At 35.6% G+C, this 25,738-nt stretch overlaps 1 protein-coding gene across 1 annotated transcript in view; it reads right to left on the reverse strand.

Annotated features, from left to right (window-relative positions):
• Nucleotides 1-13,564: 13,564 nt before the first annotated feature.
• Nucleotides 13,565-25,738, reverse strand: part of BMPR2 (bone morphogenetic protein receptor type 2) — a 201,421-nt gene continuing 189,247 nt past the window's right edge. Inside the window, exons 12-13 of the mRNA XM_067740963.1 lie at nt 22,416-23,695; nt 13,565-21,113 (exon numbers count right to left, since the gene is read on the reverse strand). Coding sequence (XP_067597064.1) covers nt 20,863-21,113; nt 22,416-23,695 — 1,531 coding nt within the window. The 3' untranslated portion in view covers nt 13,565-20,862. The remainder of the gene's footprint in view (nt 21,114-22,415; nt 23,696-25,738) is intronic.

The raw sequence follows: 25,738 nt of genomic DNA on the forward strand, positions 1-25,738 counted from the left end.
AAGGAAGGACACTACATAATGATCAAGGGATTAATCCAAGAAAAAGATATAACAAATATAAATATATATGCACCCAACATAGGAGCACCTCAATACATAAGGCAACTGCTACCAGTTATAAGAGAGGAAATTGACAGTAACACAATAATAGTGGGGGACTTTAACACCTCACTTAAACCAATGGACAGATCATCCAGACAGAAAATTAATGAGGAAACACAAGCTTTAAATGACACAATAGGCCAGATAGATTTAATTGATATTTATAGGACATTCCATCCCAAAACAGCAGATTACACTTTCTTCTCAAGTGCGCACAGAATATTCTCCAGGATAGACCACATCATGGGTCACAAATCAAGCCTCAGTAAACTTAATAAAATTGAAATCATATCAAGCATCTTTTCTGACCACAACGCTATGAGATTAGAAATGAATTACAGGGGAAAAAATGTAAAAAACACAAACACATGGAGGCTAAACAATACGTTACTAAATAACCAAGAGATCACTGAAGAAATCAAAGGAGAAATAAAAAAATACCTAGAGACAAATGACAATGAAGACACGATCATCCAAAACCTATGGGATGCAGCAAAAATAGTTCAAAGAGGGAAGTTTATAGCTATACAAGCCTACCTCAAGAAACAAGAAAAATCACAAATAAACAATCTAACATTACAGGTAAAGGAACTAGAGGAAGAAGAACAAACAAAACCCAAAATTAACAGAAGGAAAGAAATCGTAAAGATCAGAGCAGAAATAAATGATACAGAAACAAAGAAAAACGATAGCAAAGATCAATAAATCTAAAAGCTAGTTCTTTGAGAAGGTAAACAAAATTGATGTATCATTAGCCTCATCAAGAAAAAGAGGGAGAGGACTCAAATCAATAAAATTAGAAATGAAAAAGAAGTTACAACAGACACCACAGAAATACAAAGCATCCTAAGAGACTACTACAAGCAACTCTATGCCAATAAAATGGACAACCTGGAAGAATTGGACAAATTCTTAGAAAGGTATAACCTTCCAAGACTGAACCAGGAAGAAATAGAAAATATGAACAGACGAATCACAAGTAATGAAATTGAAACTGTCATTAAAAATCTTCCAACAGACAAAAGTCCAGGACCAGATGGCTTCACAGGTGAATTCTATCAAACATTTAGAGAAGAGCTAACACCCATCCTTCTCAAACTCTTCCAAAAAATTGCAGAGGAAGGAACACACCCAAACTCATTCTATGAGGCCACTATCACCCTGATACCAAAACCAGACAAAGATACTACAAGAAAAAAGAAAATTACAGACCAATATCACGGATGAACATAGATGCAGAAATCCTCAACAAAATACTAGCAAACAGAAACCAACAACGCATTAAAAGGATCATACAACATGATCAAGTGGGATTTATCCCAGGGATGCAAGGATTCTTCAATATACGCAAATCAATCAATGTGATACACCATATTAACAAATTGAAGAGTAAAAACCATATGATCATCTCAACAGATGCAGAAAAAGCTTCTGACAACATACAACACCCGTTTATGAAAAAAACTCTCTAGAAAGTAGGCATAGAGGGAACCTACCTCAACATAATAAAGGCCATCTACGACAAATCCACAGCAAACATCATTCTCAATGATGAAAAACTGAAAACATTTCCTCTAAGATCAGGAACAAAACAAGGATGTCCACTCTCACCACTGTTATTCAGCATACTTTTGGAAGTCCTAGCCATGGCAATTAGAGAAGAAAAAGAAATAAAAGGAATACAAACTGGAAAAGAAGAAATAAAACTGTCACTGTTTGTAGATGACATACTATACATAGAGAATCCTAAGATGCCACTAGAAAACTACTAGAGCTAATCAATGAATTTGGTAAAGTTGCAGAATACAAAATTAATGCACAGAAGTCTCTTGCATTCCTATACACTAATGATGAAAAATCTGAAAGAGAAATTAAGGAAGCACTTCCATTTACCATTGCAACAAAAAGAATAAAATACCTAGGAATAAAACTACCTAGGGAGACAAGAGACCTGTATGCAGAAAACTGTAAGACACTGTTGAAAGAAACTAAAGATGATACCAACAGACGGAGAGATATACCATGTTCTTGGATTGGAAGAATCAATATTGTGCAAATGACTCTACTACACAAAGCAATCTACAGATTCAATGCAATCCCTATCAAATTACCAATGGCATTTTTTACGGAACTAGAAAAAAAATCTTAAAATTTGTATGGAGACGCAAAAGACCGCGAATACCCAAAGCAGTCTTGAGGGAAAAAAACGGAGCTGGAGGAATCAGACTCCCTAACTTCAGACTACACTACGAAGGTACAATAATCAAGACAATATGGTACTGGCACAAAAACAGAAATATAGATCAATGAAACAGGATAGAAAGCCCAGAGATAAACCCATGCACCTATGGTCAACTAATGTATGACAAAGGAGGCCAGGATACACAAAGGAGAAAAGAAAGTCTCTTCAATAAGTGGTGCTGGGAAAACTGGACAGCTACATGTAAAGGAATGAAATTAGAACACTCCCTGACACCATACACAAAAATAAACTCAAAATGGATTAGAGACCTAAATTAAGACTGGAAACTATGAAACTCTTAGAGGAAAACATAGGAAGAACACTCTTTGACATAAACCACAGTAAGATCTTTTTTGATCCACCTCTTAGAGTAATGGAAATAAAAACAAAAATAAACAAATGGGACCTAATGAAACTTAAAAGCTTTTGAGGGGCTTCCCTGGTGGCGCAATGGTTGTGAGTCCGCCTGCCAATGCAGGGGACACAGGTTCGTGCCCTGGTCCAGGAGGATCCCGCATGCCGTGGAGTGGCTTGGCCTGTGAGCCATGGCTGCTGGGCTTGCGCGTCTGGAGCCTGTGCTCCGCAATGGGAGAGGCCGCAACAGTGAGAGGCCCGCGTACCACAAAAAAAAAAAAGAAAAATAAAAAATAAATAAATAAATAAAAAAGCTTTTGAAAGCAAAGGAAACTACAAACAAGACAAAAAGACAACCCTCAGAATGGGAGAAAATATTTGCAAACGAATCAGCAGAGAAAGGATTAATCTCCCAAATATATAAACAGCTCATGCAGCTCAATATTAAAACAACAAACAACCCAATCAAAAAATGAGCAGAAGACCTAAGTAGACATTTCTCCAAAGAGGACATACAGATGGCCAAAAAGCACATGAAAAGCTACTCAACATCACTAATTATTAGAGAAATGCAAATCAAAACTACGAGGTATCACCTCACACTGGTTAGAATGGGCATCATCAGAAAATCTACAAACAACAAATGCTGGAGAGGTCGTGGCGAAAAGGGAACCCTCTTGCACTGTTGGTGGGAAAGTAAATTGATATAGTCACTATGGAGAACAGTATGGAGGTTCCTTAAAAAACTAAAGATAGAACTACCATACGACCCAGCAATCCCACTCCTGGGCATATACCCAGAGAAAACCATAATTCAAAAAGACACATGTACCCCAATGTTCATTGCAGCGCTATTTACAATAGTCAGGACATGGAACAACCTAAATGCCCATCGACAGACGAATGAATAAAGAAGATGTGGTACATATATACAATGGAATATTACTCAGCCATAAAAAGGAACAAAAGTGTGTCATTTGTAGAGATGTGGATGGATCTAGAGACTGTCATACAGAGTGAAGTAAGTCAGAAAAACAAATATCATATATTAATGCATATATGTGGAACCTAGAAAAATGGTACAGATGAACCGGTTTGCAGGGTAGAAATTGAGACACAGATGTAGAGAACAAACGTATGGACCCCAAGCGGGGAAAGCAGTGGCGGGTGGGGGTGGTGGTAGGACGTATTGGGAGATTGGGATTGACATATATACACTGATGTGTATAAAACTGATGACTAATAAGAACCTGCTGCATAAGAAAATAAATAAAATTAAATTTAAAAAAAAGTTAATTTGAAGAAATCCCAGTTAGACATGCTGACTCAGCTACACACAGGAATTTCAAGAGTAAGTTTACAATGGTTTAGAATTATTCTACTCATTTTGGGAGCAGTTCATATCTCAGACCCCTGTAGTACTACATATTCTTGAATTTAAACAGTAGATTCAAAATAAATGATAGCACGTGATTGTAGAGGTTAAGATACAGAATGATTTCTATTCTCTCACTCTATGTGATCATTTAAAGTTTTGTTTCTGTTTATAATTTAAAATGGTGAAACAGAGTGCACACTGCGAGATGTAACACTTTTATCTGGTTACTGCATAGTTTAGTTCATACATGAAATAACCTACTGAATTTGAATAATACCTTTGAAATTGAAATTCTTTAAAATTGTTATTTTTGTTATTTAATAAGCTAAAATATCATTATTCATCAATCGACTAATATATAGGCATAAGCTTTTTTCAACTTTTCAACAAACACATTAATGTAAATAAAAAGTATCAATTACGTCTTTCCTTTTTTGTACTGTATTTCATCACTTATTTATTCCTGTCATGAGTGTATAGATAGATAGATAGGTAGATAGAAAGTTCAATGAAACAAAATTTTTGCCCTCAGATTTCTTTTCTGGCCACTGTTGTTGTTCATTTCATTTCATGATTCTTATTTAAAATAAATTAGTTGTATAGAGGAGGGGAGCTAAAAAATGATCTGCTCCACATTTCAAATATATTGGATATGATGATGGTAGGTATCAAAAAATATTTGTAGAATGTGTGAATTAGTCAATTTGAAAAGTCACTAATATGTAAAAAGATTTAATCTCTTTCCAAAATAACCAGCCTAACTTTACTAAAGACACTGACAATTTTATTTCCACCTGGTAAAACTATTTACTTACAGAAGATACAAGATCAGACAAGTCAAAACATACCTACCCAGATATGACAATGAAGTCAAGGTTTGACCTAGACCATAGTCACAAAGCAACAATTTTTAAATGACCCATAAATTCTGTGAAGTAAGACACCCATTTTGGAAATGCAGACTCCTGAGTTCACCTGACAAAGGTGTATAATTGGTGAGTATAGAGAGGAGCACTGAATCTCCTGCAGTTAAGTTCCCTGGGAAAAGGTGGGAAGAGGGTCCCCTCCACTTCCCCCAGGAGAAAAGAGTTGGCAGCCTACTCAAACCACCACTTCCTTTACCTTTTGTACCCTGCTGTGTTTCTAGGACAGTAAGTTCCCTATGTTTTGCCACTTCTAACTTCTGGGTAACAACGTAAGGGAAATGGATTTTCAATTGCTCTAGGGATCAAAGGGGTTCTGGGCTTTGAGCTTCATGAATTCCAGTCACTGATCCTGTTTTCTCAGTTTTAATTTGTCTGTCTCTCTGTGTCTCTGAAACACACACAGACACACACACACACACAGACACACACGCGTGTGTGTTATTAGGAAATAACGTTCTCTAATCCCAGCTACAAAGGAGCTTTGGGTGTTGGCTCTCACCTTTGAGATGTCAGTGCTGCCAAGGGTAGAGCTTATCTGAAAACTTCAAGGAACTGTTTGAATTAAAGGGAAGTTCTTGCTTTGTTTTAGTTAAAATATAATCTTAAAAAAATAAAGAGTAAGAGTTGAAACCAATTTAATTATTTTGAAACTTATAAAGGTAGAGAGATTAAAAAGTATATTTACTTCTTCCGTTTTTTAATTGAGGAATTAATTTCCTTTCTATTTGCCCACTATTTGGGGAGGAGCTTATTTACTTAGGCTAGAGGATAGCAGAAATGAAGCCCTTTAAATTTCGCTTTTGGGGGACTTTCCTGATGGTCCAGTGGGTAAGACTCCGTGCTCCCAATGCAGGAGGCCCGGATTTGATCGCTGATTGGGGAACTAGATCATGCATTCTGCAACTAAGAGTCCGCGTGTGACAACCAAGATCCCACGTGCTGCAACTAAGACCCAGCACAGCCTAAATAAATATTAAAAAAAAAAAAGTTTTGCTTTGGGTAGAGACTTATTAAGAAAGATGTAGGAAAGAGCAGCATAGAATAACATGACACAAAGACATACTGTTACTTTCTATAAAATTAACAGCTCTTATATTGCTTCAGTTTGCAGATAGTTTTCTTCTCACCCTCTCAAATTATACAAGTGCATGTTAATTCACACGATAAATGTGTTACTGAAAAGACTATTTGTACCAGAGGAGAGCCTATTAAAAAAAAAAAAGTATTGGTGAATCCTTGAATCTTTTTAATTGAAGAATCACTTTCTATTCTACTAAGGCAGGTTTTCAGGTAGCAGATTTGCTTTTTAAAGAGAAGCACACCTGTATGCTGTATAATAAAACATACTCCTTTTGAATTCTAGCCTAAACTTCACTCAACTTTTGGTCTAGAAAAGCCAGTTCAGCAGGATTAGTAGCATCAATAACCTTCCCCAAGATGAAATTTTAAGTTATCCATTGAATGTTAAAGTTGAAGGTACTAAAGGTCTGATTTGGGCCACACAATTTAGGTGAAAACAAATCAGAGAAAGGTTATCAATAAATGAGGAGAGCCTTTCAAAATAAGACACATGAGAGAGAGACTTACAGGAAAGTGGAAGGGGATTTTAGAAGAAAAAACTATGGGGGAGATTTTATGTTAACTTTGAAATCTGTTTAAAAGCACATCACCAATTGTTTTCTTTGACATGAGCAACTGAAAGAATAAATATCCCAGAGTTAAAACCAGAAGAACTTTAGGTGAGAATCAGTACCAATAGGTCTTGACTTATGAAGGTGAAGGATACGGAGGCAAGTTTCTGAGGTCAGTAACACCACTCTGTACTTCTCTGGTTCAGTCTGCCGTGAAGCAGGGGATGACTTGGAGAAAATGATTTCTAAACACCGCTTCCCTCTGGTCCTCTCATTCTAAAAGGATGAAGTGAAACTTGTCTTACCTTTTCTTTCTCAAGAGTGGCATTTCTTGTCTACTTTTCCTGACCATCTCTCCTACCAAGTCAAAAAAATAAAGAAAAGCATTAAGAAAGAGAAGCCATTATAAAAACAACCAAGCAGGGTTCAAGTGATTTCTGATTATCCCATTTTGCTCAGAGATGAATGTTTGTTTTGGATTTAAAGGAAGAGAGTTTGGGTTAGGATAACACAGCTTTAAAAAATATTTTTTTAAAAGTAGTCCTCTATGCCATGAGTGAGGATTGGACACTTGTTCAGGTTTCAATGGGAGATGAAGGAAGAATGGAGAAATAAGATTAACAGTGGACCTCCTATGGAAGAAGAGTGCTCACCAGTGGAGACAGCACACTAGCTGCCTTGCTTCACAGTTTTAGCTGGGGCTGCCTCTCCTCTCAAGTTTATCCCAGTATGCCAAGCATTTCCTCTAGGTCCTTATTTCCATGTTATGCCTGGGATGGAAATTCCTGGAACAGGGAGCAGGAATCAAGGTTACAAAGATTAGGAAGGGGACATAAATGGGTAATATTAGGTAGAAGACAATTAGGAATTACTGGTTTGGGGAAGAGTCCAGGTCCCACCTAAAAGGCATTTAAATGAAAACACATTTTGAATATTATGCAGGCCAAAGAAACAGAGCTGGCTGGCTGGCTGAGTTCAGCTCTTCACTCATCCTGCTTTTACTCCTTTCTTAGAGAATAAGGGTTAAGGTAATTTCCTCTTGTATGTCAGATATGGAAATGATACAGAAAATCAAAACTAATTAAGAGGAAGGTCTAGATAGAGTGTAATTTATTGAACTTCTGCATACCCTAGGAGAGGTTATTTCTAGAATTTTAGTCACACTGAATTTAAAGCAATCCTAGTTCTGGTTTCTTACTTTAATTCTTCAAATCAGCTTTGGGCTGGGCAATATAAAATATTTTTGTGCAAATCTCTTTGTGTCACAACAGAAACAGCCCTCAAATCTCTTTGAAAGGATGGAACTTCCCCTCCTCTACCCAAATTGCTCAAAAGTCAATTACTGCCCTTTTTGGTTCTTGCCTACACAGTCTACGTGAGGATATCATTCTTTTACTTTTTAAAATTTATTTATTTATTATTATTTTTTTTGCGGTACGCGGGCCTCTCACTGTTGTGGCCTCTCCCGTTGTGGAGCACAGGCTCCGGACGCGCAGGCTCAGCGGCCATGGCTCACGGGCCCAGCTGCTCCACGGCATGTGGGATCCTCCTGGACTGGGGCACGAACCTGTGTCCCCTGCATCGGCAGGTGGACTCTCAACCACTGCGCCACCAGGGAAGCCCTTAAATTTATTTTTTAATTGAAGTATAGTTGATTTACAATGTTGTTAGTTTCTGGTGTATAGCAAAGTGATTCAGTTATACATATGTATACATCCTATTTTATATTCTTGTCCATTATGGTTTATTGCAGGATATGGAACATAGTTCCCTGTGCTATACAGTTGGACCTTGTTGTTTATCCATTCTATATACAGTAGTTTGCATCTGCTAACCCCGAACTCCCAATCCATCCCTACACAACCCCTTCTCTCCTTTGGTAACCACAAGTCTGTTCTCTATGTTCGTGAGTCTCTGTTTTGTAGATAGGTTCATTTGTATCAAATTTAGAATCCACCTATAAGTGATATCATATGGTATTTGTCTTTCTATTTCTGACTTACTTCACTTAGTATGGTAATCTCTAAGTCCATCCATGTTGCTGCAAATGGCATTATTTCATTCTTTTTTTACTGCTGCGTAGTACTGCATTGTATATATATACCACATCTTCTTTGTCTATTCATTTGTCAATGGACATTTAGGTTGTTTCCATGTCTTGGCTACTGTGAATAGTGCTGCTAGGAACATAGGGTTGCATGTATCTTTTTGAATTATAGTCTCATCCAGATATATGCTCAGGATTGGCATTGCTATTTTTAGTTTTCTGAGGAACCTCTATACTGTTTTCCATAGTGGCTGCACCACCTTACATTGTGAATCTATCAGTCTTGATGTTGCTAAAAATGTTCGTGTTGAAAGATGTCTTGTTTGAAAACACATGAAGTATTGAAATGTGTCACAACAGAAACAGCCCTCAAATCCAAAAAGATTTGGAAGACTGGGAAAATAATTTCTCTTTTGAGAACATGAGAAAATAGTACCTCAGATTTAGATAAAAGACAAAATAATATTAAAATTTATCCAACATTTCTGAAATAGGTAACCTGAACTCACATTTGAGTCAGGTATGATCTATTCTAGCTCAACACCCCCTGATCATTTGGGGTATTTCCATTTATCAGGATAGAGGTAGTAATGTCTCATTCTTCCCTATTTCATTTTCACATTTAGTAAAGGAGATACCAGTAGCTTCATTTACCACCTAAAATTTCGAAATAAGTTAGTTTTTAAAAAATTTGTTTATTTTATTTATATTTATTTTTGGCTGCATTGGGTCTTCGTTGCTGCACGCGGGCTTTCTCTAGTTGCGGCGAGTGGGGGCTACTCTTCGTTGCGGCAGACAGGCTTCTCATTGCAGTGGCTTCTCTTGGTGCAGAGCACGGGTTCTAGGTGCATGGGCTTCAGTAGTTGTGGTTCGTGGACTCTAGAGCGCAAGCTCAGTAGTTGTGGTGCATGGGCTTTGTTGCTCCACAGCATGTGGGATATTCCCAGACCAGGGCTCAAACCCGCGTCCCCTGCATGGGCAGGTGGATTCTTAACCACTGCACCACCAGGGAAGCCCCCAAATAAGTTCTTATAATTGGGGAACTTCCTGTCAGTTTACACATCTGAAGGCATCTTAAGTAAAAAAAAAAACTGGACCTGTTTTCCCTTCTTATGATACCATACAGAGTAATACCGAAGGCTGCTCAACAATTCTGAATATTGATATGACTGAAATTTTAAGGTAGATAATAATCAGAGAAGAGAAAATATAAGGAGGAAAAATAATCAGAAATTGTGTCCTTGAAAAAAATATCAAGAAAGCCAAAGTAAAAATGGTTTTAAAAAAACTAAAACCTAACTTTGCTTATAAAATGCCTTTATAGAACTCTGCTAAACTTTGATCGAATTCTGGCAAATGCCATTGTTCCATGAAAACGTTCGAACAACTAAGGATTAGTCACCTCTTCCAATGTTTCAGGAACTGTACACTATGTTTCACTGCAGGACTACAGTGAAGTCATAAGAAGGTCATGTTTGTCAAGTCCTGGCTCTGGTATTTGTTTCTTCTGGAGAGAAGGGAACCTGTAGACTTTCTGCCTAATAGCCCAAACATTCTTAGTCAACGAAATGCACTGGACTCTTCTAATGTAAATAGTGTTCACAGAGCCTGTCCTGCTTATTATTCATAATCAATAAGAAAACATTATGAACCAAATTTGAGACATCTAGTCTTTGAAAAGAATGGAGAGGCCTCCAGTTCTTAGAACATGAAATAAGAGAGCCTCCTGGTGGTCAAAGTGGTGCACAGACTTGCTGCTGGGTACCTGAGGAACAGTGATTTTACTGTTTTTTTTAACATGACCCAAAAAGTAGAGAAAAAGACACTATAGTAAAAAACAAAAAAGATAAAAGCATTTAACTGAAGGACCTATTTCCCAAACCCACTTACTCTAGCTCACTTTTTCTAAAACCATGCCTCCTGAATGTAGTTTATAGGTAATAATGGTATTCATTTATTTAAAGCTCTCTGCATTTATATATATAAAGCACACCCACACATTCCTTCAGTGCTTATCACTTTGGTCAATTTTAACCCTAAAGATGTGCCACGAATATCACAAAATAACTTACTGAATGACCTTAAGATAAATTACTTTCAAGCACCCAGAGAACTCAGATGGACTAAGAAGCCTGATTAAGAGAAGTCAGGTGAGAATCTAAAATATTTTAAAAACTATTTTGGTATCAGCATATCAATCAAGTTTGGTATTTCAGAGACAGAAAACACTGATAAGACTCCCTCCCTGAAGCAAAAAGCTGACAATCCAGTAAGGAGATAAACAGCAAGTAGCTGTAAACTAGAGTCGAGTGGCAGAAGGTAATGCTAGAAAGGGAGTGGCTGATGCACGGTAGACAACTTAGAATTTCAGGTCGAGGAGCATGAACCATTGGCAACTTGATAAGGGTATTGACAAGATGATTGGCAGCAGAGTATAAAATTGCCTGGAGTAGGGAGAAAACAACAAAAAAAAGAAGACTAAAAGCCTATCGAAACAGTTATCTAATTTGAACCTTCCCTGCTTGAATTCTTCCAGTGGCTTCCAGACAGGTCCAAACTCCTAGCATAGTATGCTAGCCCTTCTGTGTTACAGTCTTGTCTGTGTCATCTGGGTTCCTCTGGATCATCTTTCTCCATACCATCACTTAGAACCCCAAACTCTACTCCCATCTAACATCCTCCCACCCCCCAGTAAAAGCTCCACCCTCTCCGGCCTCTAGGGCTTTGTGGGTGCTGCAGTTTCTGCTTAGAGGGCCATTGCTCATTTCTAAACTAATTCTTACTTATATTTTAAGACAGTCAGGAAAGTTATCTCAAAAGGAGAAATTGCCTCTGACTCAGTAAGACTGGATTAGGTATCCTTGCCATGTACATCCATAATACCCCTAGTTTTCACTCGATCACAATACTTATAATCTGTACTGTAATTTTCTCCAATTAAAATTTTCTCCAAATCTACTGTGAGCACCTTGAGGGTGGGCTGTGTCTTTTATCTCCCACTACAGTGCTTGCTACACAATAGGTGTTCAAAAAAGTTTTTTGATGCTCCTTCAAAAAAGGAACTTACTGGTCACAACTGAAATTGCATTTTGTTTGCAGTTCCTCTCCTGCCCCCAGTAGAGTCACTTTCCTTTTTAATCTATCCTGCCCATCTGTCAGTCCAAACTTCTTCAAATTACTTCTATCAAGGTCTTTCCTTCCTAAGAAACTTTGGCCTCCCTATTGTCTATGACAGCAAGTCCAAAACCTGGTTTTCAAAAGTCTTAATGTCTGTTTGGTTCTACATGTTCTGCTTTATTTCCAGTCTCTATTCTCCTTTATTTCTGGTCACTTCAGATATTCTGCCTTCACTTTTCCTACTGAAATCCCAGCTGTCCTTTCAAGACCCAGCTCAATAATCATTTCCTCATTGAAGTCTTCCCTGGCTCTTCAAACACATATTGAACATATAGTTTACCACTTATTTGGGCACTTACACGTCATCTTGATTGGATGTAACCTCTTCCTGGGTGGGCCTTCTCTCCTCCACAAGATGGCTTAAGTTCCTGGGGGGCAGGAATCGTATCATAATCAGTACAGCAGTAATGATTCAATTTCAAGAAAGTGAATAATAACACATTATACCAATAAAATGAAAGCTGCCCAAATATGGAATTTGGACTTTAATTTGAAAAACACCAAGAATAAAGAGGTAGATTAGTTACTATCTAAGTTTGTCCTTTGCTGAGAGGTATATAAACTGGGAAGACGGATCACATAGGTGTAGGTGTAAATGAGAATTTTACTTGTGGTAAGTCATTATTAAAAGGTTCAGCAGGTCATTACTATACATTTCCTCCAGGTCATCATATTTTCTCTGAGGACATTTAGTTATCATCTTGAACATTACACAGTGGGTTCTGTAGAGGACTGCAATGTTACTCTGTAACATCATACATATAGTAAGGTTGGGAATGTGAGTCAAAAGGAAAAAGGTAATCCAAACCTATTATCCCTACAATATTATGTAAGGTGACAACAGAGCCTATGGGAGTAGACCATGCTTTTCCTCAAGCAAAAGTTCCCTTGGCATACATGGTTGTCCTGTGGATCCTGCTCCAGGGCACTTAATACACTGAATTAATCTAGAGTCAAAAACAATATGTTGCCTTCACAAGCTCGTATTTCATTTTAACAAGGCCTTCTAAAAATACAAAAGTCTTGATGAATTGGGCAATTGGGATTGACATGTATACATTGATGTGTACAAAACTGATGACTAATAAGAACCTGCTGTATAAAAAAATAAAATAAAATTCAAAAATTAAAAAAAAATACAAAGGTCTAACTGAAAAGATTATTTGATGATGTGAAGCACAAATGCAGTGTCAGGCCAACAGAGATAGTTGTTTTGGTACCTGGTAACTTTTCAGTAATCTCAAATTGTTTCATGTATGTTCCTGGCTACTCTATTTAGCCACTGGGTCATTTCCATTTTTATTTTTGAGTTTCTCTTCCTACAATTAGAAACTGAAAACTGTAGTTCAAAGCAAAATGGAAAATACATTAGAATCTCATCTTTACCAGTTCTGTGGTTTTGGGCAAGGTGTCTGACTTCTCTGAGCCCAGTTTTTTAATTTATAAAATGGGAATAATAATATGCATTTTGTAGAACTGCTGTCAGAATTATCAACATATGTAAAATAACTAACACCATACCTGGCATATAGTGAGTGTGCAACTATTATTCTAATGTTAGTTGATTTTTTTTTTTTTTGATGTATCATACTGAGTAATGAAAGTCATATTAGATGGAACATTTACTCTTCTGGTGCAAAATACCTAAAATAACACACTAACAATCAATTTCTGATGACCTCATAAAATCAAAAGATACAATCACTGTTGTCATTAATATGATCTTTAATAAATGGAATAATGCACCATTTTACAGCAAGCCATTTTTAAACCTAAAGAACTTTCTTAAAATCTTCTTCTCCAATGTCTCTGTATCAATACAATCTTTTTATTTAGGTTTATATATATCAAAGCATTTACTTACAGTTATTCATAGAAAACTCTTTAGTGGCTTAATGTCAGCTTTCATAGTGGCATCAATAGATAATACAAAAGAAAAGTGATTTGCTTTATTTCATACTCACACCGATCCATCAAACACAACTTATACAGCATAGCAAGGTCTCAGACGGCTTATATAAAAGCAAAATAACTGAAAGCAATTATTCATAAAATTCATATATGATATTCTATTGGTAATGTAAGAGCAAAACACACCAACAAAAGATACCCGTTAACAAGAAAGAGGGTTCTGAGGAATTGCCAATATTTTTCAGCCTTTCTTATACCAGAAAAGCATCCTCAGAAATGAATACTCTGTAGCTTATGTTTCTCCTGTCCATTCAGAAAAAGCATGGCAGCTACACATTTCCATATTTCAGCTACTACAACACCCTAAGAGTTAGTGTATTTTACAATTATCCACTTATCTTCATTTGAAAAATTATCAACAGAAAATTAAGGATGATTCCAGCTTATACAAACACTTATACAATATAATCTCCATGGAAACATGACAAGGCATACAAAAACTGTTTAAATAAATAAATGTGACCAGAAAAAGAAAAGCCACAGAAGCCAAGCAATTCAATATTAAACCAGGACCTATCTTTGAAGCTCATCTTTTATTAATTCAGTGTTCTTACTGTTAAGCTTCTTTAAAAATATGTTTTCCCTATCACACTTAAGAGGATTGGTAATAAGGTGGAGAGCCTGAGACAAGAGACCGGTTACAAATAACTTCACTGCAAGAATTTTAAGTATACATATACAGCTTACCAATTTGGAGCTTAAACTTGTCTGAAAGAAACATTCTATTTGGATCTGACAATGTGATAAATAGGTTACCATAGATTACCTTCTCGAAACCATCCAAGCTACTACGAAAGCTATAAACTCACTAGTTCACTTTTAGAAGACAGTTTAATAATGTTAAATTACCTCTGAAAAATTTTATCTCAGAGGAACTTTATCAAGTTCTCCAATTAACAACACAAAAACAAAATGAAACAGTTTGTCCCATCATGTATAACCATTTAACCAAAGAACAGAAATCGTTTGAAGACTGTGCTTCAACTCTAAGGCCTAAATATGCTGCAACATCTAGACAGTTAGTTGAGTCATTTCCCTCTATCCAGTAATTATAAAACTGGGCAAGTTTTTATGATTAATGAAAGCTGATATTATATTTATGTAAATGAAGTCAAATCATAAGATGAAACATTAAATGAACTGTGTGTGCAACAAATTCAACTGTATCTAACTGCTTGTTTGCTATCAATTGAAGTTTTTCAGTGTGCAAAGGGATGAAAAGGGCCCTGAGTTTTTAAGTAATATTATGTCTATAGAGCGAGTCTAAAACAGGAAGATGGTTCTGAAATCTAAAGGTACAAATAAAATGTAAAAAACCCACATGTTGTCTTTTAAAACATTAAAAACAAAAACAAGTTGCAGTTTAAAATACAGTAATTTGCTTAAAAGTTCAATCATAAACTGGACGCCCTAATGATGTGATAAGATTCCTTGTCTCTTACCCAGATTTTAAAATCTGGGTCTCAAATCAAGTTTAAAAAATGAATGTTACAACATTTAATAGTAACACTATGAATATCACAGTAATAAAGGAATTAGAATTTTCAAGATATAATATTTATTTTAGGCATGATTTTAGTAAACAGCATAAATTCTTCTGAAGTATTTACTTTTCAAATGTTATCAGCCATGAGATAAAATCCTAAATTTTTCCTTATATGCACAAATACTCAATTTTAACCAGCCACTTAAAAGTTAAATGAAACTTGTTAGAGTCCAGTCTATGTTGCAAAACTATGATGAGTATTTCAAAAGTGGTCTGCAAAAATGTTCGTAGATAATACCTGATTATTGTAGGGTTTGCTTTTGAAAGTTAATATTGTATTTTGTGTTTAATATTTGATACAAAGAAATATGTAAAATGTTGTGGCTCAATCATAATGAATGCTAAGCGTGCTGCAATAAAGGTTAAAAAAGAATAGCAAAATGATATACAATTTTGTATGCACGGCTTTTTACTTATAAACTAATGAGAGTATAAAATCATAAAACTCCACAATAGAAAATGTTAGATAATATAAACTTAAGTGCTGATTTGCTGACAATCTGATGGTTGGATCCACTGTCAAATGGTAACATCTTAATTCTCAATTCTATCCTATTTAACTATTACTTAACTGGAGTAATGAATTTGAATATAACAAAATATAATTTTAGGTGTTCTTAAATATAAGTAGGTATTAAAATAAAACTGAGGAGAAAATACTAAAGGAACCAAAGCAATTCTGTCTGAAGAACTGAGACTTAGGTGTTGAGAAGCCTGAAGTACACTGAAGAGTAACGGATATAAAATGAATCAGGAGGGAAGCAGAATAGATATGAAGAAAACTTTCCTGACACAGAAGATTGCAAGTCAGATAACCAAGGGACAGAGTAAGTGAAGACAGAAACTAAGAGGTGAATGAAGGAAAGTAACAGGGAGGTGCATCAGAGTGCCCTGGGATTTTTTCTTTTCTTGTATGTTAGTTTAATCTGGGAACCTGTAGAAAATCCTTCTTTTGATAATATTTGTGTAAACTAGTTTAAACAGTGATTTGCCAGATTTACTTAATCAAGGATTATATTTAGGAATGGATCATTCAAGGTAGTTTTGGCTAAAGTTTACATAGTTCAGAATCTAAAAGTTAAAATGCACTCTTATTTGCTGAAGAGCAAACTGACAGTAAAAGGTATGAATATTTAGAAACTTCCTAGTCTGAAAAAGACTCCTGGGGTGTCTGTGGAACTGTTATACAATTTCTAGGATAACTGGTCTAGATAATCAACTAACATGTGTGTCCAGATTTTAAGTTTAAGAAGTTAGCTTGGAAGATAGAGTAATATATAAAGCAATCTGTGAATAGTTATGTAATAACCTGCATATAACTGGTAGTAAGTTTAACATAAATATATAAAATGTTGTATAGAAATAGAATGTAATCTCACATTCTAGGAACTAATTACCTCCAATGAAATATTCATTTTTATAAGTAAGAAAAAAAACCCCAAAAAGTTTGTTGAAAGTTTTTTCCATTTTAAATGACTTTGAAGAGAGAGGTTTATAGAATGAAAAATTCAGTAAATAGCTGCAGCCTATCAGGTGTTTCATTTGGCTTTAGAAGCAAAATTAGAAAATATTTTAAATAAAAATACTTGCCGAATTTTACGATAACTCCCACTGAAACACATACTTACTTGAGTGTTCCTACCTTTCTTTAATTATTTTCACATTCAGAACCAACACACATTTTCCGGAACAAGTGGATACCTGAAAGGAAGCTATACAAGTTGCTATATAAAAAGGACATTATCCTTCTATCCTTCCTACATCCTCTTCAATTAGTTCTCTGGATTAGTAAAATTTTCTAAAGTCACTTTTAAAAGCAGAAATTTTCAAAATGAAGTGAAAGGATTGATGAGACAAAGTGAACATTAAATTAATTCCGTGAAATCAAATATGGAATCAATTTAGGAAAAGGTCTTTGTTCCCATAAGCCTTCGCTTTTCCCTTAAAATTTACTTTACCTTTAGTTCTGCAATATAAGAATGTCAGGAGTGAAGAGAAATGAAATGATTTTAAGATTCATGATGGCAGATGTGGGATTGAATTTTGTCTTGAATTAGTAATTTTTTCTCAAGCAACAATCACTACAGACATGTCTGTACATCTCCTTTTGTTTGCCTAATTTCTAAAGTCATTAAGGTATCTGGTTTGGTTTATATACAAGCCACAATTGTGTTGGGGTATAATGACTAAATTTCTTACAAAATGTCAGTCCATTATGCATACTGTCATACAGTGTATAGGCAGTGTGGTGTCAATGAAAGAGATATGAAGAGAGCAAGCCTAGGTTAAAAATCACAGATTTGTCAAATACTAGATGTGGACCTCGGGCAAATTACTTAGCTTCTCTTAGCTTCAGTTTCCCCATCTGTAAAATGGGAATATTAACTATAATCCTCATACGGTTGCTATGAGGAGTAAAAGAGATTATGTGTGTGTGTGTGTGTATGTGTATATATATATATATATATATATATATATATATATATATATATATATCTCCCAGCATTCAGTATATAATAAATGGCCAATTAGTATTAGTATCTACTCCTTTGCCTTCCAATAACTTTTTACACCAATATTTTTTTCCAATTATGCATTTAAAAAGAGGGAACGGAAAAAAAAAAAAAAAGAGGGAACGTTTTAGGAATTATAATTAAATCATTTTGTCTAAACTGAATTCAAATCAAGTTCTTTCAATGACTTAGTTCTGGTATACAATTAGGATAGTTAAGGGAATTAATATTAGACTTTGATTACCTATTATGATGCTTTTAGGGTTATAATACTTTTAAGGTTGAATTTTAGTATTTTTTCATTAAATGAATAGCCTTTAATTCAAAGGGACCCAAATGCTTTTCTACATGCAAAATTCTGTGATGGAAGTTAAATATTAGATTTAATATACATTATTATTACATGAATAAAGGTTGCAAATGAGTATTTTAAATAATCTTGCTTGCTTGTAACAGCAAACAGATTCTAAAAAAAAATGAGTCTGATGTACAATTTAATTTAAAATTTATTAAAATGATCTACACTATTTCTCCTACTTTTCCAAGAGCCTACTAATAAAAACATGGGGAAAGGAAATTATTTGTTTTAAACATGCTCGCATAAAAATGGGAAACTATAAGGAGTTCTTTAATTTGGTATACCAATTTTTGAAAGCATTTTACTATTAAACATCAAAAAATGCTGAAAACCTTACAATTAACTGGCCAAAACACAGTGTAGTAGAATGTAAGACAACTCTTCTGTCAGGAAAAATCAGTTAGACCTCAAATGGTCATTTACCTTCGATGCTTCCAATTGGAGAAGGAATATAATTTATTTGGACTCAGAGATGTTCTAGAAATACTTAAAAGTAATATCCTGGAATGCAGTTGAAAGCCGTTGAAAATCAAGAGAACCAAGTGAAAATTCATTGGAAAAAATATAAATAATTCATTACATAGATAAAAAAATAAGAAAATGAAAAATTTTTATGCTAGATGACTGAAAAATATGTTAAGGATCTGAATCAAGAGAAAGGCCAATAAAATACAAAGGGTGGAAATCCTGGGTACTAGCAAAATAATGTTAATTCTAAATTCAAAACCACATTCAGCAATCTAGCTAAACATCTCACTTCATAAGATCACAGTAGATGGCAAACAAAAGAAGGCTTATATGCACAAGTCATAAATATTTTGGATAGCAAATTGGGAAATTTAGGCTGTCTTTAGCTAAATGATGTGGATAGAGGAATATGAGTGAGAAAATTTTGTTCAAGAGATAAAAACCTCAATCAGGAATTTGGGATTTGTGTTTTCCTCTCAGCTTTTTTATCTCCCAGAGAAATCTTAGAACTTAATTAATGTCTATTAAGTACTTGAGAATCTGGAAAAAAAAAAAGTGAGATCTTCACTGTTTGCAAATTGATAGAAAACGATTTGTGCTCATAAAAAAAGTCCCTTATTTGACATAAAGTGCTTTATTTAAAAAAACATGCAGAGATTGTTTTAGAGATGATTATCAGTAATGAAAGAAGCAAAGGAAGCTTAAAAAAGCAACATGATTTGAATATACATAATGTTATCACTAAAAGGTACATTCTAATATAATGTAAATAATAAATGCTCACATATCAAAGATGATATGAAAAACTGGCAAATGGAAAAATTATGAAAATAGGATTAGTGAAGAAACAGTTTTGAAAAGAGAGAGGTTAAGTCTCAGGCTGCTCAAAAATGATAGGTTTGGCAGCAATCCTTCCTTCCACAGGGATTTGGCATGCCAGTTGAATGATTTTTCCACACAGTGTTTTAGGTCATGGGAAGAGGAATCATTTTCAGATAAAGTTACCAGGCTTTGCTTGGGAAAAGAAAAAAAAAAGATACTACAGGTTCAAAACTATGAATTACTTTTGAAGTTATTTTAAACAGGATGTAATTTTATTTGAGTCAAACATGGCCTATTCAGAGAATGAAGGCTATAATACTATATTGTGTTAACCATCTATCTACTTAAAAATTCCATATAGGTATAGCTCTATAAGTTTTCTGATAAAAATGTGCTACTTAAATGAATATGGAACATGAACATACATATAAAAAATAAAATAAAATGGAAAACAGCTAATATTTGACTTGCTCATTGTTCTACGCTCTTACGAACTTCCAAAACCAGAACCAAATATGTTTATTAAAATGCCTGGAAGGAAATGTTTAGGATTTGGAAGGATAAAAGAAATGGCATTTCAAATTAGGTTTTGGTAGTTCCTTCTTTAGAGCCCTTTGAGACAATGTTTTTGCATTCTCCATAAGGAGAGAGAAAGCAAGAAATCAGGTAGCTGCTTTCTCTTGTGCAAAAATTCACTGTCAAAGAACTGACCTGCTGAAAGTATGGAGGATGGGGGAGGAAAATGTTCGTATCTTGGAAGAATACGTATTCTGTTAGGAAGAGAACTTATGAGAAAGCTACTTGTGGCCTATAGACTATTGCACATTCAAACAAAACACAAGAGAAAAGAAAGTCCAACAGATAATGTGTTCAGGAACATATCAACATATAAACTAGCTTGTGCCCAGAAATAAAACATGGATACTAGACACCACTGCAGTCAAACCTGTATTAATTTGTTTCTGATTTAATGACCTTTAGAAACTGGTCCAAACTGATTATCAGCAATACATTGTTTTTGCTTTTTTTTCTTAAAAAAATATTTTGAGACCACTTTTGATACACACACATATAATTCTGTGGTCATAACAGACAAATATAACTTTAGCGAGACTAAACAAAAGTGCAAAACTTAAAAAAAACAAAATTAAAAAATATGGAAGCATAAGCTAAATTTTTCTGCATAGCTGAAATCTATTTAAAGCAAGTCCTTGTTGCAGGGGTGGGAGGGGGTACTGACAGGAGAATAAAGCAGTTTTTTTTTAAATGTCTTCTGCATGTTTAAATGATGCAAAAAATAATTTCACTCCATAGGCTTGGAAACATTTCACAGACAGTTCATTCCTATATCTTTTGACACCATGGTTGTGGCAGTGCCTCCTTCTGCAAGGTAAACAGCGGTGCTGGATTTGGAATGAACTGCCCTGTCTTTGCCATTGTTGTTGACCTCACAGTCCAGTGGTTCAGTGGAGATGACCCAGGTGGATGGGCGCCACCGTTTAAGAGAATAGGGAGTTTTCACACGTTTCTTGATTTTTTCACCAGATCCTGATTTGCCATCTTGTGTTGACTCACCTACTGAAAATAAAAGTGCAGAAAAATGAACTATATATAAAGAAACTATTAAAAAGTAATAAGTTAGGGTTGTAACTGGAAAAGAGATCAAACTAATGTCTACAGGAGGAGCTAATGGACATTTCTTGAAATTTATGATGCTAAACAATATTTTTCTAGGCAAACCTTAACCAACTTATTTTTGATACTCTGTAAGCCCAACGTTTTTATAACTGGTTGAATTATTCCACAGGGCAAGGAAGAAAATATAGAAAAACCACAAAAAGCAAAAACAGGAGAAAATTCCAAGTTCTCAATTGTATTCTCAAATCCTTTGGTTATTGGTAGCAAGCCTAACTTGGCAAAATGCATTTAATCATTCTACTTCATGATCAAAGTAGGCACCTGGAATATAATACTTTTCAGAAGAGTGACATAAACACTACAGTACAAATTTTCTAGTAATTTCCCATCTCAAACCTGACAAGACATTTTACTGATATGGAACCTTGCCATAAGGTATGTCAACTTTTCTATAATACAAGCCACTCAAGCAAGGGGCTAGATTCTACTGATTTTGGACAGCTGAATCCCTTTAGCCCATTTCTTAGTCCTTGACAACAACCATAAAACATGACTTAGTTGTTTTTTTTTTTATAAGTGCTATCGGTCTAAAAGAGAAATCATTTTGTACAATGATGACTGTTAAAGATTTTGGTGAGCTCTCCTGTCTTGTGTTACAGTCCCTCTAGGACCATAAACCAAGTATCAAGTTATTTGTTTAAGTTGCTAGAGGTCCCATAGTACAATGCTACAGGCATGTGGGAGACTCAACACACAACTCCTGAAAAAACTGACATTAAAAACCAAGAACAATTTTATAGTTTCTTTATAGTGACTTTTCTGAATTTTCTCTGGACTTTTAAGATTTATTAAGATTAGTCAGATAAAATCTAAATGTGTATATAATAGGTATAATATGCTCAACAAACTGTTTCAAAAGTTATACTGGTATCATTTTACTTGGATCTTTTAAACTGGTGAATACTTTATCTCAACTATTCACAGAAAGTATGTGAGTTGCATTATAAACCAGCAGCTACATAAGGCACGTACTAAATTGGTAATTATTCTGATTATTGTGACACTGACTTTTTAATTATCAACAAAAAATTACTTTTTTCTTTACAATAGTCTAATTACTTTTGAAGTCCAATCAAATGCGGAAAAGTAAATACTGCTGTTGAAACACAATCTGTTTCTATCTAAGTAGTTACTTAAATGGTCCCAAAAGACAAGGAGAGATTATACAATCCCTCCACTTACACTGCAAACTGCTGTCATCAAGGACATTTGTGGCTGAAAGATCCAGAGAATTAGGCCTCTGTGCTCTTCTAGGCTTTGATGGTCCAGGGTCTGCTATTGTGCTTGGAACACCCTGTGTAAGAACATCTTGCTCTGAACATGGATTGCTGTTGTTGTTATTGGAATTAGTTCGGCCGCCTTCCAGTGGCCGTTCCCTCCTGTCCACAAGACGATCCAGAACACCTTCATCGTGGCCAGCCTGTTGCTCTCGTCTCAGTAAAGGTTCATGCTCATCAGGACTGGAATTAATATTCAGCCGGGTGTCCTCACCAATGAACTGATTCTGCAGCATTTCTTGGGCTCTATGTGCCACTGTGTTGGCTATCTGGCCAGATGGTACTACCCCATTGGCATACTGGGTAGTGGCAGCATGGGAGTTAACGTTGTGGTTTCTACCTGCCACACCATTCATGGTGACTGTCACCACATGAGGTTCTGCAGCATTGATTGTATTCATCTTGGCAACTCCAGTTTCTACTTGTTTCAAGTTTGATTTGTGCTTGCTGCCAAATTTCAGCCGGGGCTCCTTTGTTGAATTTTTGGTGTTTAAAGGCAAACTAGTAGGTCTCTTAGGAAGGTTCTGTTGCTTGGGGAGAGGATAGATCTGAGCAGGTGGGACATCAGGAATTAAACATGCTTGGCCATTTGCAGCCTGTGTGAAGTCCTGCTGCCCAGTCACTTCCACCGCAAGCTTTATGAGGGGGTAAAGCAAGCTAGAACTGGTACTGCTCAGGGGGTCTGGCGCACTGAACTGTTTAAGAGAATGCTCCATGAGATTCTCATCAGAACTTTCCTTGAGGTTTTTATCAACTTCTTTTGGGTCCAGCTTGTTGGTCTCCAAGTCTTCTTCTGTCAGTTGTAAGCAGACAGGGGTTGGCCCGATTGTCTGTGAAACATTTGTAGCATGCAGATTTGTTTCATCTGGGTATGGCATCTCAGATATAGTGGTCATGCCGGTGCTTGGAGTGAGGCCAGTGGTGTTTGTGGTTGTAGTGTTGGTAGACAGGCTGGTGACGCTTGTTTCAGGGCTGGGGATTCGAGCTTGTGCTTGCTGCCTTTCATAGTTAATCGAGTTTCGGTTCTTCTCCCCTATAGTCAAAGGAGTGCTGGACATCGAATGCTCAGAGGAAATATTCTTCACAATGCTGTCAGTGTGATGGATAGAGTCTTCAATGTATGAGGAAGAAGAATAATCTGGATAAGGGCCAATCTTTGGCACACGCCTATTGTGTGACAGGTTGCTTAAAGAAAGAAAAAAAGTGCCATGTTGAGAATACATTTATGACAAACTGACTCTCCAAGTTTAACACCTCTGATTTTAAAGTATGAACTGCTTTTTATTTTATTTCTAACCCACAGTATTCTAGAGATTATTTAAGAAAAAAAATTATAATCAAATATTAATCAAGTATCAACTAATAACTTGCTAAAGGCTAGTTTTATACTACTTAACCCTACCAAAAAACCTATGTCAATCTAGATATGATTTTTATAGATGTTCATTATTTTGGTTTATAAGAGTTATTATTTTTAAAGATCTCCCCTATAGTTTTGTAATATTAGCAAATATATCTTTATAAATTGTATATTTGCACGAGACATGAAGTTCTGTGAGAGGAGGAACCAAGGCATGTGTCTTTTGCGTTTCCACCATTCTAGATACACAGTGGCTACTCAACAAATATATTACCAAATAAGTTCCAAATAGTAAAAAGAACACAAGCTTTTAGGTTATTCCAAAGTGTTCCATTAAATGGCATAGTCTAGCAAAGAAACATATCTTCCTAGGTAGACTGAGCCATATCAATGAAGGTCTTAGATATGGGTCTTAGAGCCTAGAGTACAAGACAGAATGTGACACTCATATTAAAAAAAAAAAAAAAAAATCAAAGATTCAGGACTTCCCTGGTGGCGCAGTGGTTAAGAATCTGCCTGCCAATGCAGGGGACACGGGTTTGAGCCCTGGTCCAGGAAGATCCCACATGCCGTGGAGCAACTAAGCCCGCGCGTCGCAACTACTGAGCCTGCGCTCTAGAGCCCACGAGCCACAACTGAGCCCGTATGCCACAACGACTGAAGCCTGCGCACCTAGAGCCCATGCTCCACAACAAGAGAAGCCACTGCAATGAGAAGCCCACGTACCACAAAGAGTAGCCCCTGCTGGCCGCAACTAGAGAAAGCCAGCACGCAGCAACGAAGACCCAAATATAAATAAATAAATAAATAAATAATCAAAGATTCAGAACTGCTCTCCAGTTACCAAGGGTTTTTCACTGTCACTATCACACCTTGGGAGTGATGGTTCTTGAGCATCACACTATAATATATTTATGTTTTAAAAATAAAAGCCAGGCCAAGATATGGAAGCAACCCAAGTGCCTATTGATAGGTGAACAGATATACTATATGATTTCACTTTTACACTGAATCTAAAAAACAAAACAAATGAACAAACAAAACTAAACAGAAACAGAGGTACCGATACAGAGAAGAAACAGGTAGTTGCCAGAGAAGAGGGGGTTGGAGGGAGGAAAGAAATAGGTGAGGGAGATGAAGAGGTATAAAATTCTAGTTGCATTATAAATGAGTCATGGGTATGAAATGCACACTGTGGGGGAATATAGTAAATAACTATGTAATAACTTTGTATGGTGATATACTGTAACTGGACGTATCTTGGTGATCATTTTGAAATATACAGAAATACCAAATCACTATGTTGTGTAACAGGAACTAACATAGTGTTGTAGGTTGATTATATTTCAAAAACAAACTCATAGAAAAAGAGATCAGACTTGTGGCTACTAGAGGCAAAGGGTGGGGGTAGGCGGAACTGGATGAAGGCAGTCAAAAGGTCCAAACTTCCAGTTATAAGATAAATAAGTACTAGGGATGTAATGTACATGATAAATATAATTAGCACTGCTGTATGTTATGTATGAAAGTTGTTAAGAGAGTAAATCCGAAGAGATCTCATCACAAAGGGAAAAAATTGTTTTTTTCCCTATTTCCTTAATTTTGTATTTATATGAGATGATGAATATTCACTAAATTTATTGTGATAATCATTTAATGATGTATGTGAGTCAAATCATTACGCTATTTATGTTAAACTTATATGATGCTATATATCAATTATACCTCAATAAAACTGGAAGGAAAAACGAAATGAAACGAAATGAAATGAAATAAAATAAAATAAAAGTGAGGGAGAGTTTTAACTAAAACAATCAAGTATAAACATTGGGAACATTAATAGATACAAGTGTTATAGCAGAAAAGCA

The sequence above is a fragment of the Pseudorca crassidens genome, chromosome 6, assembly GCF_039906515.1.
Source record: "Pseudorca crassidens isolate mPseCra1 chromosome 6, mPseCra1.hap1, whole genome shotgun sequence".
Lineage (NCBI taxonomy): Eukaryota > Metazoa > Chordata > Mammalia > Artiodactyla > Delphinidae > Pseudorca > Pseudorca crassidens.